At 39.5% G+C, this 19,070-nt stretch overlaps 1 protein-coding gene across 1 annotated transcript in view; it reads right to left on the bottom strand.

The window, feature by feature from the left end:
- TNNI3K (TNNI3 interacting kinase) overlaps window positions 1–19,070 on the bottom strand; it is a 251,733-nt gene that overhangs the window by 28,923 nt on the left and 203,740 nt on the right. Inside the window, exons 21-22 of the mRNA XM_053591701.1 lie at window positions 17,863–17,922; window positions 15,038–15,207 (exon numbers count right to left, since the gene is read on the bottom strand). Coding sequence (XP_053447676.1) covers window positions 15,038–15,207; window positions 17,863–17,922 — 230 coding nt within the window. The remainder of the gene's footprint in view (window positions 1–15,037; window positions 15,208–17,862; window positions 17,923–19,070) is intronic.

The raw sequence follows: 19,070 nt of genomic DNA, 5'->3' as shown, positions 1-19,070 counted from the left end.
CTAGCAGCAAAGCCTGGGCAGGTCGGTTATCCTTCCTGTGTTTCAGTTTTCCCATTTTTAGAATAATGATAAATAACTCTGACCTTGTAGAAGAGTTGTGATAAGTCAACATTATGACTGACGTACACAACAGTGTCTGGAACCCGGCAGTCAGCAAACCTTCCCTGTCCTCACTTTTTCTTCTCTGGACATTGTTAGTAGTACCGGCAGAGAACCTGTTCTTTATCCAGGTCGGATCTCCCCTGGGCCTAGGCTGTGTTGGCTGGCAGTGATACTTACGGGTGCAGTTAACACGGGCTGGCAAATAAGTGCCTGGGTAAGCCAAAAAAACAAAAAGGATTTCATTTTTCTCACTAGTACATTTTTTGTACTCGGGTGTAATTGAGGCCTTTTGAACATCTCGTTAATAGAAAATTCTCAGCTACTATCAAATAGTAATGGTGAATGCTTTTCATTCCATTTGTGTTAATACAGGAATTATTTTCTTCCTGGCTCCATGATTTTTTCAGGTTGCCTGAGTGGCCATTACTTAAATAAAAAGAAAATTACTCCATCTCATAGGTTCTGAGGAGATAATAAGAAACAAATGGTTAAGTGCATTTTTTAACAAGAAACTTCTTGCTTCAAAATCTAAGCAAAAGGAAGAATGTTACCATTTTTGCATATGAGGGTTAGATGTTTGCCCACACAGAAGATGCTAAAGGTGAAAAAAAAAAAAAAACCATGAGGAATTAAATCTGTTAAATTGTACAGTGTCATTGTAAGAGCAGCCTCAGAAATCTATTTAGAAATCATTGCTGTTGTATCTGAATCATTACAAAGACACCAGCATCACCCACTTCTTAGTACTGCAAACATTGCAAACATAGCAACAGTTGCCATGCTGGCAAGAGATTCGCAGCACAAAGCCCGGAGTTGGAGCGAGCGGGCGGGCTGGAGCTGGATCGGGGCTGTTGAACGCAGCACAGGGCCACCTGTGTACACCAGGCCAGTTGTTCTCTTTGGTCCCTGTGCTGTGTCCTGTCACGCCTTGCAGGAGAGCAGAAGCAGTCACAAAAGCAGCACTTTCGGACCAAGTCTCACTTTCAGTCCTATGCAAATGTCACGGCCAAAGGCAGGTTCCTGGCTTTGATGCCTGCTAGCAGGGTGGGTGTGGCCCTTCTTTTGTGTGTGAACCGAGAGATGGTTTCTCTTCTTTTCCAGGAAAGAAAAACTCATAAAAGTTCCATCATTAGACAGGCCATTCGTTGTCCCAATATGTCATTTTATCTAATTGAAAACTGAGGAATCTGTCGCCGTTTATTTAGCAGTTTGCCTCTGGCCAATCTGTGCAGGTCGCCTGGGTGCGGCGGGGATTAGTTAATTAGTATTACAAAACGCTGGGAGAGGGGGACGCACCCTGGCTGCCCTCCCGGTTCGGAGGGAGCCCATTCAGCCTGCTGACAGGCTCTGCCGCAGGGTGGAGAGCGCAGCTTCTCCCAGGTGGATGTGTTGTAACCTAAATATGTCACTCGCTCACTCTTTTCATGCAAATCTTTTGTGTGAGACAATAAATCCAGGTCCTTAAAGCTTTTTTTTTTTTAAAGGTGCCAATTTTACACGCACAGGGCTCTCCTAGCTTCACTTTTATTAATTTCCCATTTCATCACTTCCTCTTCTGAACAGAATATTTTGTTTGATGTTCTTTTACATTTTTCACGGAGAAAAGATGTTTCAAACTAAGGGTGGTTTTAAAAGTCAAGGAAAAGATTAGCATTTTTCACATGCTCTTCCACTTGGAGGCAGGAGGCCTTTGTTCGGTTGAAACCTCCAACCTCTGTGCTTGCTGAGTACAGCCCCGAAGGGCTGGAGGCCCGGCTCGCGGTTTAGGGACTGATTGCTAGATGGCGCTAGAGAGCAAGGCAAATTCAAAGCAGCCAACGTGGTTGCTTTAGGTCCCTATGGGCTGAAAGGGAGTTCTTACACAGAGCCCTGATGGATTTCAACACAGACTGTGTCCAAGTCTGAAGATTCGGAAGATAGGAGAAGCATGAAATGCAGAGGGCACTAGCAATCAATGTACAGCCTTCTTTACGCTTTTTACGTGTATCTGTAAATACACAAGTGTATAAAGGACTTACTTGCATATTTCTCTATAATGCTTTCTGGATATGGCACTGACTGTGGTGAAGAAGTGTTATGCAAATATAAATAAATGGCTGTTTTTATATATTTTTTGATCTTCGTGGAAATAGTTTGAACTTCCTTCAAAACCCCTCCCCACTTTTTTTAATTGTCCCTGTATATTAGATGACATTCAGGGACATAATGAGAACATGTATCAAATGCAAATACATTTACACTCTCACACTGAGGTGCAGATATTTCCCTTCTCAGCAGCCCCCTACCACCATGCCGTTAAGAGATTTCGTGCTTTTGTTAATTATACAAATTTTCTTGGCTTCTCAAGAAGATTTGAGCTTAAAAAAAAACAAAAAACAAAAAAAAAACAGATAAAAGGCAGCTGATAGGCATCATGTCAATTGCTGAGATTCCAGCTTCTCTCCACTGGCTTTTATATTTTTGCCACTGGAGACCCTTGATGAGCTTGATAACTGACCTTCAGCAAGCAAGTGTCATAAAAATTATACCCCCCCAGACATGATAACTATCCTTAAAAAAGTATCTTGTCTCTAGTTGTAAGTAAGCAACAACTTACTCTTCTCATTACACAAGCAAGGACCACAGAACTTAAATCACTTGACCAGAATCACCGAGTTATTAGGTAACTTTTACAACAAGCTCAGAAAACATTACTGAAGTGGGAGCAAGATACCAATGTGATGTTTTTATAAACACTGAGGTCTTTTAAAATCTCATAGATACCATATTTAAAATCAACAATCTTTGAATAAGCAAAACAAAAAAAGTTTAGAAAGCCACGGATCCAATCTTTTCCATTTTTCCTTAAATTTATAAATCTTAAACTCATTTCTATGTAGCATCTGCTAAAATTTTATGATCCCTCATTGTTATGAGCCCTCATTGAATTTATGAGTGAGAAAGGGCAGCGTTTATCTTCATTTCTAGCACTGAAAAAACTCATGAAACTATCACCAGAAAGCTATATCTTGCCCCCAAATGTCAGGTAAAAGATTGTTTTTATTTTTTAATACAATGAATGAGATTGGCTACTGTAGTGAAGAGTATGTTTAATGAGCAAAGGAAAAAAAATTTCTATTTCACAATGTACTTAGTTCAATAAGGAAATCACATTAATGTCAAGTTATCCTCAGAACTGGTCCTCAAGTGTTCTTTCATTTGTCAAATTCCTAGAAGAAAGACATTCATCTTTTTATGTGTTCTGATTGGTTGTTACTGCTTTTAGAAATGTGGCCATGGAGTCAGGCTGATTTTGAGAGACATGACTGAAGAAGATAGGGCAGAATTAGTCCAAGGCATGCTGGTGAATGAAGCAGCAATAAGGAGTTGTGTCTAAGTTGGGTTTGTATCAATACAGGCAGATGATTATAGTCTGTCACGAGAAGGCATAAACTGAGCAAGGTGGCTAGCATCAGTTAGAGCGACAAGGGGAATTCCCTGCCAATCAAATATCATTGTCCGTAGACCGAGAATCGTCATGTTCCATTGAATCTGGCAGGGTTTCGGGGTGACGTAGTTCAGTGCTATGGATAGCTCCCTGCTGATGATCTGCAAAGTCCAACCTTAGTTACAACTTTCTGGTTCTTAGTAGAGGAATTGTAGGATTGAATGGCAGGTCTATTTTTAGATCTCTAAGTGTTCTCCAAACATCTTTCCAAAAGGAATGTACTAATTTGCATTCCCACCAAATTCCTCTACTAGGTATATACCCAGAAGACCCAAAATCACATTATAACAAAGATATTTTTACCAGAATGTTTATTGCAGCCTTATTCTTAATTGCTAAGTCATGGAAAAAGCCCAAGTGCCCATCGATCCACGAATGGATTAATAAACTGTGGTATATGTACACCATGCAATATTATGCAGCCTTAAAGAAAGATGGAGACTTTACCTCTTTCATGTTTACATGGATGGAGCTGGAACATATTCTTCTTATAAAGTATCTCAAGAATGGAAGAAAAAGTATCCAATGTACTCAGCCCTACTATGGAACTAACTTATGGCTTTCATATGAAAGCTATAACCCAATTATAACCTAAGAATATGGGGAAGGAGGAGAGGGAGGGGAGGGGAGGGGGGAGGATAGGTGGAGGGAGGGTGATTGGCGGGACCCCACCTACGGTGCATCTTACAAAGGTACATGTGAAACTCACTAAATGTAGAATATAAATGTCTTAACACAATAACTAAGGAAATGCCAGGAAGGCTATGTTAACCAGTGTGATGAAAATATGTCAAATGGTCTATAAAACCAGTGTATGGTGCCCCATGATTTCATTAATGTACACAGCTATGATTTAATAATAAATAAATAAATAAGTAAATAAAAACTTTCTGGTTCTTAAAGGTGATTCAAACATGTTAGCAAAGGGTAGTCTCCAGAAGACAGCATGATATATTAACACAATGTAGTGTTACAGATTCAACTATTAACCATCATTTTCCCAGTATATACTTTCATACAAATTACTTAAGTTCATTCCAATTACTTAACTCTGTTTTACATGAAAAATGGAAACCATAAATCACACTTCAAAAGATGAAGAATTAAATGGCATTCTGTTGTGGATTCATTGCATATAAAGGTATTATTACCTACTTTGTACCAGACTCTGTTCTAAGTACTGGAGACACAGCAATGATTAAGAGAGACATTTACAACCAGTGTAGATACCAATACAAAAGCGAAACGTTGGCCAGGACTATCATTCCACTTGGATACAAGTGTTATGAAGCATTCATACTAATTCTTGTTAGCCTAAAGCCTCTATTTCAATGAATCATATGGGAAACACACAGTGTGGGCCAAGTAAGTAAGTACCTGCCAACGAACGTGGGAGGTCAGGTAAGAAACACTTGTATCAAGTCAAAACCCTCAAAGGACAACACCGAGATTAGATGAATCAGAAAAAATAAAATCCACTCTGTGTAGGGAGATGCAAAGAACAAGTGTTCTGTATCGTTCTTGGCTCCAGGGACAATGAGAAAAATAAACAAACAAACAAACAAAAATTAAAATATAACCCATAGAAGTCCCATTCACAAGCCCACATACATAGCAGGTTTTAAAGTAGAATTATTACATAACTCCAAATTGAAGTTTTAAAGTGTTCTGGAGGCATTAGCATCCCTAGACAACCAGGAATAACAAAAGCAAATCATCTGTGAAGTAACTTAAACCAAAAAAGGGTCAAAAAATCACCAGAGATAAAGGACTCAGGAACACGAGCTATCAACAGGACAAACATTTCTAAATACCTGACATAACCAGATGCTAGGAGCAAGGATTAGTGAAAACAACAAACCACAGAATTATAAATATTGCTGTGATTACAAATATTCAATTTAAATATAAAATAAATGTGTTGGAAGAAAGAAAATAAAAGTATATAGAAAAAACAGATTTGTAAAACTGTCCAGTTAAGTTGTAAATAACATACAACTTCTAGAAATTGAATAGAAATTAGAAGTGTTATCACTTCTCAGCCTTTTGGCTAAGATCAAATGTAGGAGTGAATTGAATTAGAAACTCAATAAATAAAATAAACAGCACTATGAGATCCAGCTTCTAAGAAAGGAAGTGAAATGGAAGCTGTTAATAGGTCTGAAAAAATCATCCAAAAAGCAGAAGAGTCAGAAACAGAAAAAGAAAATTGAGAAAAAGGGATAATTTAAAATACTTCTAATTAGAGTTCTAGAAAGAGTAAAGAAGAAGAGATAAAGATTAGAAGACTCAGTGCCTGAAAATTATCCAGAATTTATGAAATACATCAATCCTTAGTTTACGGCAAACCAACAAATCACATGCAAGATAAAATAGAAGTAAATTTTAAACTATATGCAAAATAGTTGCAGTGTAAGACACCAAAAATAGAGAGAGGTTCTAACAGCAGTTGGGAAGGGAAGATTGAAAACAAGGGTGATGACAAATGGTTCGTGAATTAAATTTTAATAGCAACAAGGGAAGTCGGAAACATGGCATAGCATTTTTTTCTCCCAGTGGTGTAGGGGAGAAAAGTAATTGAACACCTAAAATTTCATATCCACTAAATATATTTCAAAAAAGAGAGGAAATAAGAATGTTTTCAAATGTTAACTTCCAATACAGTCATGCTGAAGGAATTTTTAAAGGTGCATTTGAAAAATTTAAAAATAATTTTTAGGAAATGGTTTGAAATGTGAGCATTATAAATAATGGAATAGAAAATAATGGGGCAAACCTAAATAGACCATAGCTGTGTAAAACAATCCTATACATATGCATCTAAGATAAAATTTAATTTATAACTTAGGCATAGTATAAAATTAATAACAGCAATAATAAAATTGATAATTATAACAATACACCATAATAAAACTTATGTAAAGGTGGTGTCTCTCTTAGTAAGATTTCTTAAAAGATCTTATTATAATATATGGTAGATGCCCTCTTATCAGCGGTTTTGCTTTCTATGAGTCTCAGTTACCTGTGGTCACCTGAGGTCTGAAAATATTAAATGGAAAATTCCAGAAAAAACAATTCATACATTTTAAATAGAGTGCCATTCTGAGTAGTGTGTCCATGCCTTCCTAGGACATGACCATCCCTGTGTCCAGCACCTCCATGCTGTGTATGCCACCCACTCTTCAGCAGCCTTCTGGATGGGTCATTGCAGTGCTTGACACAGTGGCCACAGAAAATGGGAGTGATGATCCTGGCATGTTTTTCTAACTGTTCCATTTTATTATTAGTTACTGTTATTCTCTTACTGCGCCTAATTTATACATTAACATTATCATAGGTAGGTTATCTATGTGAAAGAACACAATCTATTGGTCTATAGGATTCTGTACTATCCATGGTTTCAGGTATTCACTGGGGGTCTTAGACTGTATCCTCCTTCTATTAGGGGCTACTGAACTCACCTATTTTTGGATGGAGGGTGACCGCAGGTAATTGAAGTCCTGGAAAGAGAAACCATGAACAAGGGGAAGCTGCTACATACAGAAGGGTGAAAAGCCAAGAAACATCAAGAATAGCCAATATGGGACATGTCCTGCCAGATATGAAGACTTTAATGATGACACTTTAATGTGTACTGTTGATACAGGAATAGGCAAATAACTCAGTGGAACAGGATAAAGAAACCAAAACAAGACCTATCTAAACATAGATCCTTAATATATGGAAGAACTACTATTGAAGATCAGTTGGGAAAGGGGTGCCTATTCTTAGGAAGGGAGGGAGGAAGGAAAAGTAACACTTGTTCACATTCATCAAATTCCTACAATCTATCCTTTTGTTTATTAAAAATAAAGTGGTGGACATTAAATGCCCTAATCATGAGGGGTAGGAGGAAAATGAATTGAAATATCTAGTGGTTTTGCTATTTTTGGATAAGAACAGATTTGAATTTGACAGGAATGAAGGACTTAAAATATCTGAATGCCAGAGTTTTACCTCCTTCAATTTCAGGAACACAAAGAGTAGTATTAATAGTACAACTAATGGTTCCCTTAATTTATTATAAATAAAAATATTTAACATTCAACAAATATAGTTAAATTATAAATTAGATATTATAGACACCTAACAAGAAGAGAAAAAATTTCTGCACTTAAAGTGTTTATGAGCTAGTGGGGACTAAGACACTTGATTATAAGATGAAATAACATAAATGCTTAAGATGACACAAAGTACTGTGGCCTTTGGTGAGGCCTGAGTGAGGATGGACTAACTCCAGAACAGACGTCTTCATGACATGATGGAGTAACTTAGATAATTAATGGGGCTGACTAACATTTTGAGAAGATGGGAAGGGGCAAAGTTACAAGTTTGCCCATTGTAGGTTGATAGTGGTTTAACTATGGATTTTGTATGAGAAATAGTGGAAGATCCAGCTTGACCTTAGTGTGCCCCACAAGGAATGTCATTAACATTTTATGCAGGATAATTTTTTATTTTGTGGAATTTTCCAAAACGTCATAGGAAGTTCAACATTCAAACCCCAGCCCACTAAATATCAGTAGCACCTCGTTGGTCACTAGGAATACCAAAATAATAATAATAGTAATAATAATGATAATGCCTCAGAAATTTCCAAAAACCCTACAAAGCATTTGAAAAGAGGGAGAGTGACAGTTACCACCCTATGCTTAGAAACACTAGGGTATACAATGGACATGTGTAGACTCCAGAACGAAATAACTTCACTTAATTTTAGAAGCAACAAAGAAGTATTGAAGGTTTTAATGTAGATAACACAACCATAGTTCTACATAAGGAAGAATATTCTGGCAGTGAAGGTTTGGTAGGTTAGGGCTTGGTAGAGATGGAACAGGAGAGAAGTAAATGATTTTGCAAAGGCTAGGAAGCAGAGAGGTCAAGGTTGGACATAAGGCCGGGGAGTCAACTGTGTGAGTGTGTGTGGCGTGTGTGAGTTGGAGCCATGGGATTTATGAAATCACAAGAAAACTCACGGTGAAGACAGAAGCAAAGTGTGAGAGAATTTATGGCAACCATAAGCGTGGTGTTGAAACTGCTGATTGTCCTGAGCTGGCAAGGGCAAGATGATAGGAATGAAGGAGGAAGTTAAGGATTGAAAGAAAAGGGAATGTTAGGGGAGTGTGAGGGGGAATTACCAGTGCAATGGAGCATGTAAGAAAGGTGACAGATTAAAGAAGGGACTATTTGGCCTTCAGTGAGGAGGAGGAGGGGATCTGCCCAACAGCAGCCAATGGAGGAGGACGGGACCTGCCCAACAGCAGCCAATGGAGGAGGACGGGACCTGCTCAACAGCAGCCAATGGAGGAGGAGGGGACCTGCCCAACAGCAGCCAATGGAGGAGTAGGGGATCTGCCCAACAGCAGCCAATGGAGGAGTAGGGGACCTGCCCCACAGCAGCCAATGGAGGAGGAGGGGATCCGCCCAACAGCAGCCAATGGAGGAGAGGGGACCTGCTCACAGCAGCCAATGGAGGAGGAGGGGATCTGCCTAACAGCAGCCAATGGAGGAGAGGGGGCCTGCCCCACAGCAGCCAGCAGCCAAAGGAGGAGGAGGGGACCTGCCCACAGCAGCCAATGGAGGAGGAGGGGACCTGCTCACAGCAGCCAATAGAAGAGGAGGAGACCTGCCCCACAGCAGCCAATGGAGGAGGAGGGGATCTGCCCAACAGCAGCCAATGGAGGAGGAGGGGACCTGCTCCACAGCAGCCAATGGAGGAGGAGGGGATCTGCCTAACAGCAGCCAATGGACACAGTCCCCTGGCCATTCTCCTTTCTTCCTTCCTCTTGCGAAAGTCAGTTTCAGAGTGTTATCATCTTACATGATTTCTATATTCCAGAAAAACTGTGTATAAATTAAAATTTTATGTTACATTCAACTTTTATAAGTTGACTCCCATTCTAAGTGCACTAGGCAAGATTTCTATTTAAAGAAACCCTTTGATGGCCCTTGTGCTGAGTGAAAGATTAATTCCAAGTGTATCTGTTCTACACAGTGCCAAAGCTTGGGTCCCTGGTTTTCTACTCCTGGACAGCTAACTAGGTCAGAGCATTCTATTCTCAGAGCCCAGCCCCGCACAAACACTAATTGGTTTTCACATCTGAAAGGTTGTGTATCACTTTGTCATTTCTAAATTTACATGATGTAATCCATGCACAAGATGGGAGATTTCAGACCCTGTGGGAGGGGCAAGTGCCACATGCTTAGTTTTCCAAATATATCTAGAGACAAAATATTTTAAAAGAGGCAGAACTTCAAGAGAGCCTTTCTCAATTTCGGATTTTATCCTTTAGTGGTTTTAGTAGGAAATAGTGGATTCCTATTATCTGTAGAGAAAATTTCTGACACCTCTAAATATGTTTTATGAAGGAAATAATAATCATTAGAAGGAAACATGCAAACAACCAAAACCATATCAAATCAAGTATTAAATTACAAAGTTCTGACCTACAGGCTGTGAACTTTATAACAAAAAATTTAAAAATATATGCACCATTTCCAAGACATTGCTAAAGGGCCCCATGTCCATAGATTAGGAGAGACTACAGGGCAAATCTTCTACCCATTTTTCAAAATCATAATGCCACACTAAAAGTTATACTTTGTGAAACGTGAATGAGAGATAGTTCGGAAGCTCAAAGATCAGAGGTTACTGGTACATTGCAAGGCCTTTGGGAGAGACTGTGCAGGTCTCAGCCTTCAGAATGTTCCCCTTTGGTCACAGCTGCTGTTTCACCTTGGCTTTCACTTTCCTCATCCACTGATCCCATCAGTTGCATCCTCTTTCTGCAGAGTGACTGGCAGCTGGGTAAGCATTGTATCCTACCCTTAATGCTTCATGTATGTGAATGTGCACTGGAATCACCTGGGAAACTTTTGACTCATTCTGAAGCCTGAGTGCCACCCCTATGGATTTTGGGTTAATTGGTATTTGTAAAAGCTCCCAGGTTGTCCCACTGTGCAGCCACAGCAGAGACCTCTGTCTTTGGAGGCTGTTAACCTTTCGCTGCTGGACTGAGTCCATCAATTCCTGTATCTTCGGGTTCTTTGACTTTAAGAACCTATTGATGGCTGGTTTCCATTCTCTGCCTTCATGTACACAATATAGAAAAGTAGGTTTGGGAGGAGTAGCTGAATTCATGCCAAGATTTACTTCCAGAATCAGAATAAGCTCAGAAAATACAAGTATTTGCAAAATATATCAAGCTTCTGGAACATGCCACCTCCAGTACCAGAGAAACTCTGAAAGCACAGGAGAATCCCGGATAAGAAATACAGCTCTGACTCCTACTTTGCTTTCCACTAAAAAGGGGAAAGTTGCTTACTCTTTTTAAGCTCCAGTTTCCTCATCTACAAAAATTGAAATACTGATTTCCTAAGCCTTAATTACGTGACTAATGAAAGTGTTTAAAATAGTGTCCAGTATGTTCAGTAGTGACAGCTTTCTAAAATAGAAAGAATAGAGAAAATAGTTACAGCCTATTCATGGATTGAGCTCCCAATCAATAATAAGTATAATTATGGAGCCAATTTATTAATTAATACTTTGCTGTTAACTGTAAATGTTCTTTCAATTTCTGGTTAATATAAGAATACATATAATCAGGTTATATTGTTTGTATTTGTTAGGCAGAGTCCAAGGTGCAGGTGAACCCTTCACCCAGGACATGTGCCATAGACCCCTACATTAAAAAAATCATTTACAGGGAGGACATTTGCACTTGAATGCTTATAGAAGTTAAATTCACAACTACAAAGACGTGGAAATAGCCAAAGTGCTCATCAGCCCATTATTAGATAAATAAACTGTGGTATATGTATACCATGGAATACAACTCAGCCAAAAGGTGGAGCCATCACCTCTTTTGTATTTACCTGGGAGGATTTGGAGAATATCCTCCTAAGTAAAGTGTCACAACAATTTACCTAATTCTTTATTTTATATCTACTAGCCAAATATTTGTTACTTATCGACTTTATGCCAATCACACTACTAGCTACTAGGAATGTAGTAGTGAATAAAGCAGACGTAATTCCTATGTTGGTGTGTTATTACAGCTAAATACTTCGCTTATTCCTGGAGTTGATTTTAAGCACCCAAAGACTAAGCTTGCTGAAGGGATGGTACAACTAATAAAGTGACCTTTGGTTCACCTGTGCAGCAAACACACAGGGCTGTGCCAGGTTCCTGAGAGAAACTTGTACCTGGTGAACTTCTCAGAGTTCCCTAACAGTCAGGAAGAACCAAAAGGCTATAAAAATCTTAATGAGAATATCAGAGAGAGGGTCTCAGAAAACCTGATGGGCTAATTCACCCAGTTTAGGGAGGTGTTTTTGTTTTTAAATTATTAGTGGCATACCTAGTACCTGCCTAGGTTCAGGAAGGTCAGAGACACTGTTCCCTGAACCTCCGGGGTACCCACCTGGGAGTTCAGCTGTGCATCCCACCCTATGTAGCTCTCTGCGTATTATGAATTCTGGCACTGAACTACATTATTGGAACTGTATTCTTTGCTGAAGTGTGCTGACATCTTTCAATCAACTGTCACTGCTATGACAATAGTGTCTCTACTTATTACAATCCAAAAAGCTGGTATTATTGTCTGCACATGGGAATTTTACATATAAGACTTCAATAACCTCACCAAGGTCATTGAGGTAGTAAATGTCAAAGCCAAGATTTAACCTCAGGTCTGTCTGGTTCTATAGCTCATTCTCTTGACCTGTCTCAAGTGGACAAACCTCAGGTGACTGTGCTTTAAGAATATCAAAATCTGACTTGCAGAGAAATAATTTTAAAAACCACAAGTAGAGGGGAAGATGAGTAGCTGGAACTGGAAGATGACGATGTGACCAAACCTAATCTAATTTTGGCCCATGGGCTCCTTATGAAATTACATGAGAGACTGAAATCCAATAAAGAATTGTGTCCAGTTTGCCTGGTTATCAATCAAACCTGCTGATACTTAATTTCATCACAATCCATAGATTAAAGCATTCATGATTCAGATTCTCATCTCTTCATAGCTACAGCTGCATTTCTTTCTTCAGACCAGAAATATATAATTATAACTACAGCTTTAAAAGCAATCATAACTATTTGTAGATTGTGTTAAAACCTTGATAAATTCAAATAATCTTTCCACACTTTTAAGAACATTTACGTTGCTAATGGAGTGAGTGGGTGTGCCAATGTAGGTACAAGTGTGTGTGAGTGCCCAGGAGTCACTGGGCCCATGTGCAAATCTTCTGGAGCTCATGCGGAAGGAGAGGGAGTTTGTGGTTTCCCGAGGGCTGGAAGGTGCATCCTTTATAGGGTCATCTGTCAGACTCACAGTGGCTGCCTTCTCTCCTCCCATACAGAACAAAAGCCCCTGACAGCTGTGTTTATGTCAGTGAAATATAACCCCACCCAGACTCCAACCACATGGAGATGGTCATTTAATCCGAAAAGGGCCAATCACTTTCTTTCTCACGGTAGCCTGCACTTTTATTCCTAATTCATTACGCCTCAGGTATTTTTGCTTTTTGCCCTGTGACTCCGTGTTCTTCCCACAGGAGATCAGGTATACTTTTTCTCCTTATTGAGGTTGGATTTAGCCAGGTGACTTGCCAGTGGAATGTCAGAGGAACAACTTGAGCAAACGCTTTGGGCCTGTAGTCTGGAATTCCTAGCTTTGTCTGTAAGAATAATGTGCCCCAGGCGGTACGCCCTTTTACACACTCATCCACAGAGGGTAAGAGGCCTGGAGGAAGGCAGATCTGGACGCAGCCTGTAGCTCAGTGTCAAGCCCACCCCAAGGCAGCCCACGCGCACATGAACAAGAAGTAAATGCTTATGTTTGTATATCCCTATATTTTGGGGTGCCTTATTATACAAGATCATTGTAGCAGTATGTATCTGACATATCTCTCATTGAAACTTTACAGTTAATCTGAGACAAAGAGACAGTCTCTTGGCAACTCAGCCATGTAGATAGATGGCAGAGCTTGCTATGGAAAAATGCTGATTTTTTCCCCTCTTTTTCTGACTCATCCCTTTGCTTAAATTTTTTGGTACTGTTTTTCCATTCAGGTAAAGTTCATAAAATGTACTTTTTAATCATTTTACTTTTTAAAGAATGAATCATTTGCAACCAAGTAATTCAGTGGCATTTAGTATATTCACCACGTTTTACAACCATCAGCTCTATCTAATTCCAAAATATTTTCATTACCCCCAAATAAAACCTGGACCCTGTTTCTTCCTCTGCCCCAGCCCCTGGCAAAACCAATCCACTTTTTGCTTTTTATGGATTTACTTATTTCTATAAACTAGATTGTGTTCTTCCTCAAATTCAGATGTTAAAACCTTAAGGTCACCATTGTATTTTGGGAGGGAGGGCTTTAAGGAGGCAATTAAGGATCTTGAAGGAGGTAATTAGGGGTCTTTAAGGAGGTCATTAAGGTTAAATTAGGTCATAAGGGTAGAGCACTCATTCAATAGAACTGATTACTTTATAAGAAGATGAAGAGACTACGGCTTCCCTTTCTGCCAAGCGAGATGCCGAGAGAAGGTGGTGAAATCCATAAGCCAGGAAAGGAACCTGCCCCAGAACCCAGCCATGCTGGCATCGTGATCTTGGATCCGGCCTCTAGAACTGTCGGAAAATACGTTTCCGTTGTTTAAGGCCACACAGTCTATGGTATGTCGCTATGGCAGCCTGGGCTGTTAATATACCTACTCTGGATGGTCACTCCAACAGGGTCAAAGCTCTGCGACCTTTGTGTCTGGCCTCTTCCACCTAGCAGGGTTTCCAGGTTTATCCATCAGTACTTTCTTCCTTTTTATGGCTGAATAATATTCTACTATATGGGTACCACATTTTGTTTATCAGTTCATCTGTGGATGGAAGTCTGGGGTGTTTCTACCTTTTGGCTATTGTGGATATTGCTGCTATAAAAATGTGAGCACCCAGTATTTGTTTGAGTACTTGTTTTCAATTCTTTGGGTACACTCCTATGAGGGAAATTGCTGGGTCATATAGCAATTCTTGAAACTCTGATTCTTTGCTTCTGAGATCCTCAGAACCTGTTTTCTGATTCCCACATGGGAATTCTTCCTTTGATTCCACAAAATACCCCCCGAACACATTCAGAAAATTTTCTTTGCTGTTTCAGAATAGACATTTTTACTAAACTAGAGTTAATAATAGCCATTACTTGCAACTTTGAGGACATACACTAATATAGAATAAAATTTCTAGATTTTGGTCATGATATGATAAGAAAAAATGGGCTCAAAACTCCTGTTAGTTTTCCAGAGGGGTGGTTAATCCCCCGTTATATTAACTTCAAATCTGGTGGCTATCTTGATAAGATTCTGGAATAGGGGTTTACTGTAAGATTGTTAATGAAATTATCACTTACCTTTGGGTCCAAGCTGCATAGGACCTGGAATTTAGAGCATATTCCAATTCAAAACGACTCCTTAATGCTGCCACGTGGCTCCGGCCAGGCCCTCCCCGGCTTGCCAGGCAATCAGAAGAAGAGGAAGGTGAGAGAGACCCACTGCTGTTGCTGGAAGCAGGAGACATCAGCTGAGTGAAAGAGAGGCAGTTTCAATCATTTAATGCATCCAACAGGCAGAAAGGCCCATCCTAGAAGATAGATTTATTTTGACTTTGTATCCTAGGATTTTTCATATTTTAATTTCCATTCATTTCAGCTTGCTCTGGCTTTTCCTTCTAGCCTCTACTGGTAACACTGCCTAGCTCGATTTCCTTTTTTATTTTTTTTGTAGAGACAGAGTCTCACTTACTGCCCTCGGTAGAGTGCCGTGGCGTCACACGGCTCACAGCAACCTCCAGCTCCTGGGCTTAAGCGATTCTCTTGCCTCAGCCTCCCGAGCAGCTGGGACTACAGGCTCGATTTCCTTTTTTGACCCAGTTCTATACTGAGAGCTGGCCTGTTAAACACATGCTCATTTTTCTAAAAATGCAGTAGGCCCAAATCTGATTCATAAAATATATTTAGAGGGTTATTATTCAATGATCAAAAGATTCTTCACATTCTTTACTACAGCAATAAGATACATGGCAGAGTTCCTTTAAATCATAGTTAAAATTATTCCCCTTATATGGAATAATTCCCTTCACATAAAATGGATTTACACACTTTTCCAAGAACACATCCACTTAACACAATGAAGGAAGCTCCAATGGCTGCCACGTGTCCCTCCCTAGAGAACAAGGCCAATTCCTTTGCCCCATGATAGTTTTTCAGATGTTGAAAAGCAGCTGTTTGACTCATTTTAATTTTCTCATTTCTGTGATAAGCATCTCTGGTTCCTCCAGTTGGTTCTTACAGGATTTTTAATCCCTTCACCATTCTGGTGTGTCTTCCCTAAAGTGCGTGTTCCAGTTTTAATTCTTCCTTTAAAAGGATTACGGATACAACTGGTTACCATTTTCTTTGGCCATCTCCAGAGAGGAATGACCATGTCTTTCACTCTGTAACAAAACAGCCACTTCATATTCTAAATGGTAATGAGCCTGTTAACCACTAACGTTCATGATGCTTCTGGACCACGTCTCTGCTATATACCACTTTTATTATTCTTTGGCTCTGGTGCAGGACATTGTATTTATTCCTCTTAAAGTTATTCTTGCGAGACATGTGTTATCACTTCATCCTCCAAGATATTAGAGAACCCTGCTTTAAATGTTTCCTGTCCCTCTCAACTTTATTATGTATGTTAGGACTAGCTTCCCCTTGACCTTGCTCTAAGCTATTGACTGAAAAATTGAAGAATAGAGAGGAGAAAGCATTACTGGACTCTACGCCAAGCCCCTTTAGGCTGACTCTGGTCCATTATTTAGTGCAACTGATACAGTGAACTCTCTTTGCATATATAGCCCCTTCATCTTCTCTCCTGGGCAAAGACTATAGTAAGAGGCTTGATCATTATAACAAGATAAGCTAGTTTAGGAGATCCTACCATTTCCTCTGTTTCTGGCATACCCAGCTAGATCTAATGAGATATATCCCCAGGCTAGGAGCAGTCTTGTCCAGTGAAACACAAACATTCAAAGTGAGGGGATGCTTTAAATTCACGCCTTGAAGCCATCTCTTAATACCACCCATGGCCTCCAGCAGATGCTTTTGTCTGCAGGGAGTATTAAAACCTGGACAAACCATTCTATTACAGGGTCTCCTCACTTTCTGTAAGTTTCAGGACCTAAGAAAAGGGAAAGACAGTTTGCTGTCTAAAGACTAAAGCTTTCTACTACACAAGGAGACCTCCTATTTAAAGTTCTAGGACAGAGTCATGAGATAGGGACCTTCCTTGAAGGCTGCAACTGGAGACTGCACCTCTTCTTCCGTAAACTCAGATCCAGTGACTCTTAGTTGAGACTTTTTATTTTTTTTAAGGAAAGACACTTTCCTTGGATGTTTCCACTCTGATGTTTTAGATGTGCAATCTCAGGTTGATGCCGTCCTTTCCCGACTGTTACCCCTTCCTTCAATACGCAGGTGCACCCGTGGTCCCTGTGAGGTGCCTGCCTGTCTGCCTCCTTCAGTAACACGCATTTGCGTTTGGGAATATAATATTTTTAAATTAGTGCTCATGTTTTAGCTCCTTTGCCTATTTTAAAATTCTATTTCCTGACCAGGTGTATAGAAAATTAAGGCAATTATAAAGAAAATTAAAGCAAATAGCTCCTTGATATTAAGGGAAGAAAATTCTATTAGCCTGATTACCAACATAGATCACTTCATTCAACATACGTGTGGTCTGAAAACAATGCCTCCCAATTAATTTATGTGTGCATTTCACTGATTTTTCCTTTTCTTATTGAATGTCAATAGACAATGGCTTAATGTTTTTGATTACATTTTTCTGTATGTAGAAATTTCTGTGTAGAAAAAATACATTTAAATAATTACTTTCTAACATATTTGTTATACTTTCAAATTGCTCCTTCTCCATTTTTGAAGCTGGTCATGACTGTGTCAATTTGCCTGCCTGATTATTTGTTGAAAGGGCCCAAATTCACTATAAATTTGCCTTTGCCCCCATGGTTGTAGCCAATTCAGCTCCACCCTAGGAATTTAATGAATAACATAAAGATGAATGGAGTTATGAACCTTCATAGCAACTTTTCATAAGTGCTATCTCACCGACATCCCTGACATCCTTGGATATTCAGGGCTTTTTTCACAGACACATTTCAGAAGGTAAAGATTTTTACCTCAATGTTGCAGAGACACTCTTCTAATTTTATAACAACTTCAGAAAACTCGGGTCTTCCCTGTAAATAGAAAAAAGAACTTTTTTTCACCCTGTAAGAATAAAAGGAAGAAAACTCTCTTTGGATTTTAAAATTGGGTATTTGCATTTGTAAAGAATGAGATTAACAATAAAGTATTTTTTTTATTTAAAATACACGTGTATTGAAGTATTAATTGAATGTTCATTTGCTGTTCATAGAGGGAGGTTGAGTCTCTCTCTGATAAGAGTTTTAAGTCGGAATTTGCAACTACATTCAGATAATGAAATAGTGGAAAAGCTTTAATTAGCTTTGCATGTTTTTAAATGGCAGGTTCTCCCCCTCAAAATGAAAGAATGAAAGTGAATACTAAAAACGATTAACTATCTCGGTGCCTTATAAGTTACTGCATGGTGTATCTGCGGGGAAGGAACTGCTGAACCTAATTCTATCATTAGATTCACTTTTGAAAAGATCATCGCAGATTCATAACCAAGATCAAGATAGCAACCTCAGGACCGTGCCATATTTTAGGGATTAAGATAAGCTTTTTATTTTCAAAAACTGCCATTGGAAATATTGTTCACTATAAACTTCCGTGCCAGATGAGTTTGGTTTTAAAAAATCATTTATTGTATTATGATTATAAATGTATTTCAAGTTTTGTTCTAGATGCAAGAGATACGAAAATGATTGTGGGAAGAATTCTTGGAATTTCAGAAAATATTGGCCTCTTGTGAAGAAATTATATGCCTCCTTTTGTCAGAGCCCAAGAACTATGCATCCTATCATTTCTCCCTTTATGAAACTTGCACTGCCAGGAGGTGAAAGGCCGAATTTAACATTCAGGCGCAGTAACCAGCTAATTTAGATTCTTAGAAGAACGATTTCTCCCTTAATATCAAGGCCTGCCCTGAGGACACTGCTTCCCCTGAGCCCTCTCAAGGGGAAGCTGTTTCATCTTGTCCACCCTCGTACTTCTAGGTCTAAGCGGGCAAGCCAGGGTTGTGTCTTCCTTGCTGTCACTGCTACTTGTTTCTCCAATCAACACGACCTGCTTTCCTGAAGGTTAAGACTGGCTCACTGTCATGCACTGCAGTCCCATGATTGGCTTGTCCTCCCCCCTCCCTTATCTCTCAGCTCTGGGGCTGTGCCCCTGTCACTACCGACACCTGCAGCTCCTCCAGGCT

This window comes from Nycticebus coucang, chromosome 5 (assembly GCF_027406575.1).
Source record: "Nycticebus coucang isolate mNycCou1 chromosome 5, mNycCou1.pri, whole genome shotgun sequence".
Lineage (NCBI taxonomy): Eukaryota > Metazoa > Chordata > Mammalia > Primates > Lorisidae > Nycticebus > Nycticebus coucang.
This window is presented reverse-complemented; position numbering and strand designations above follow the sequence as displayed.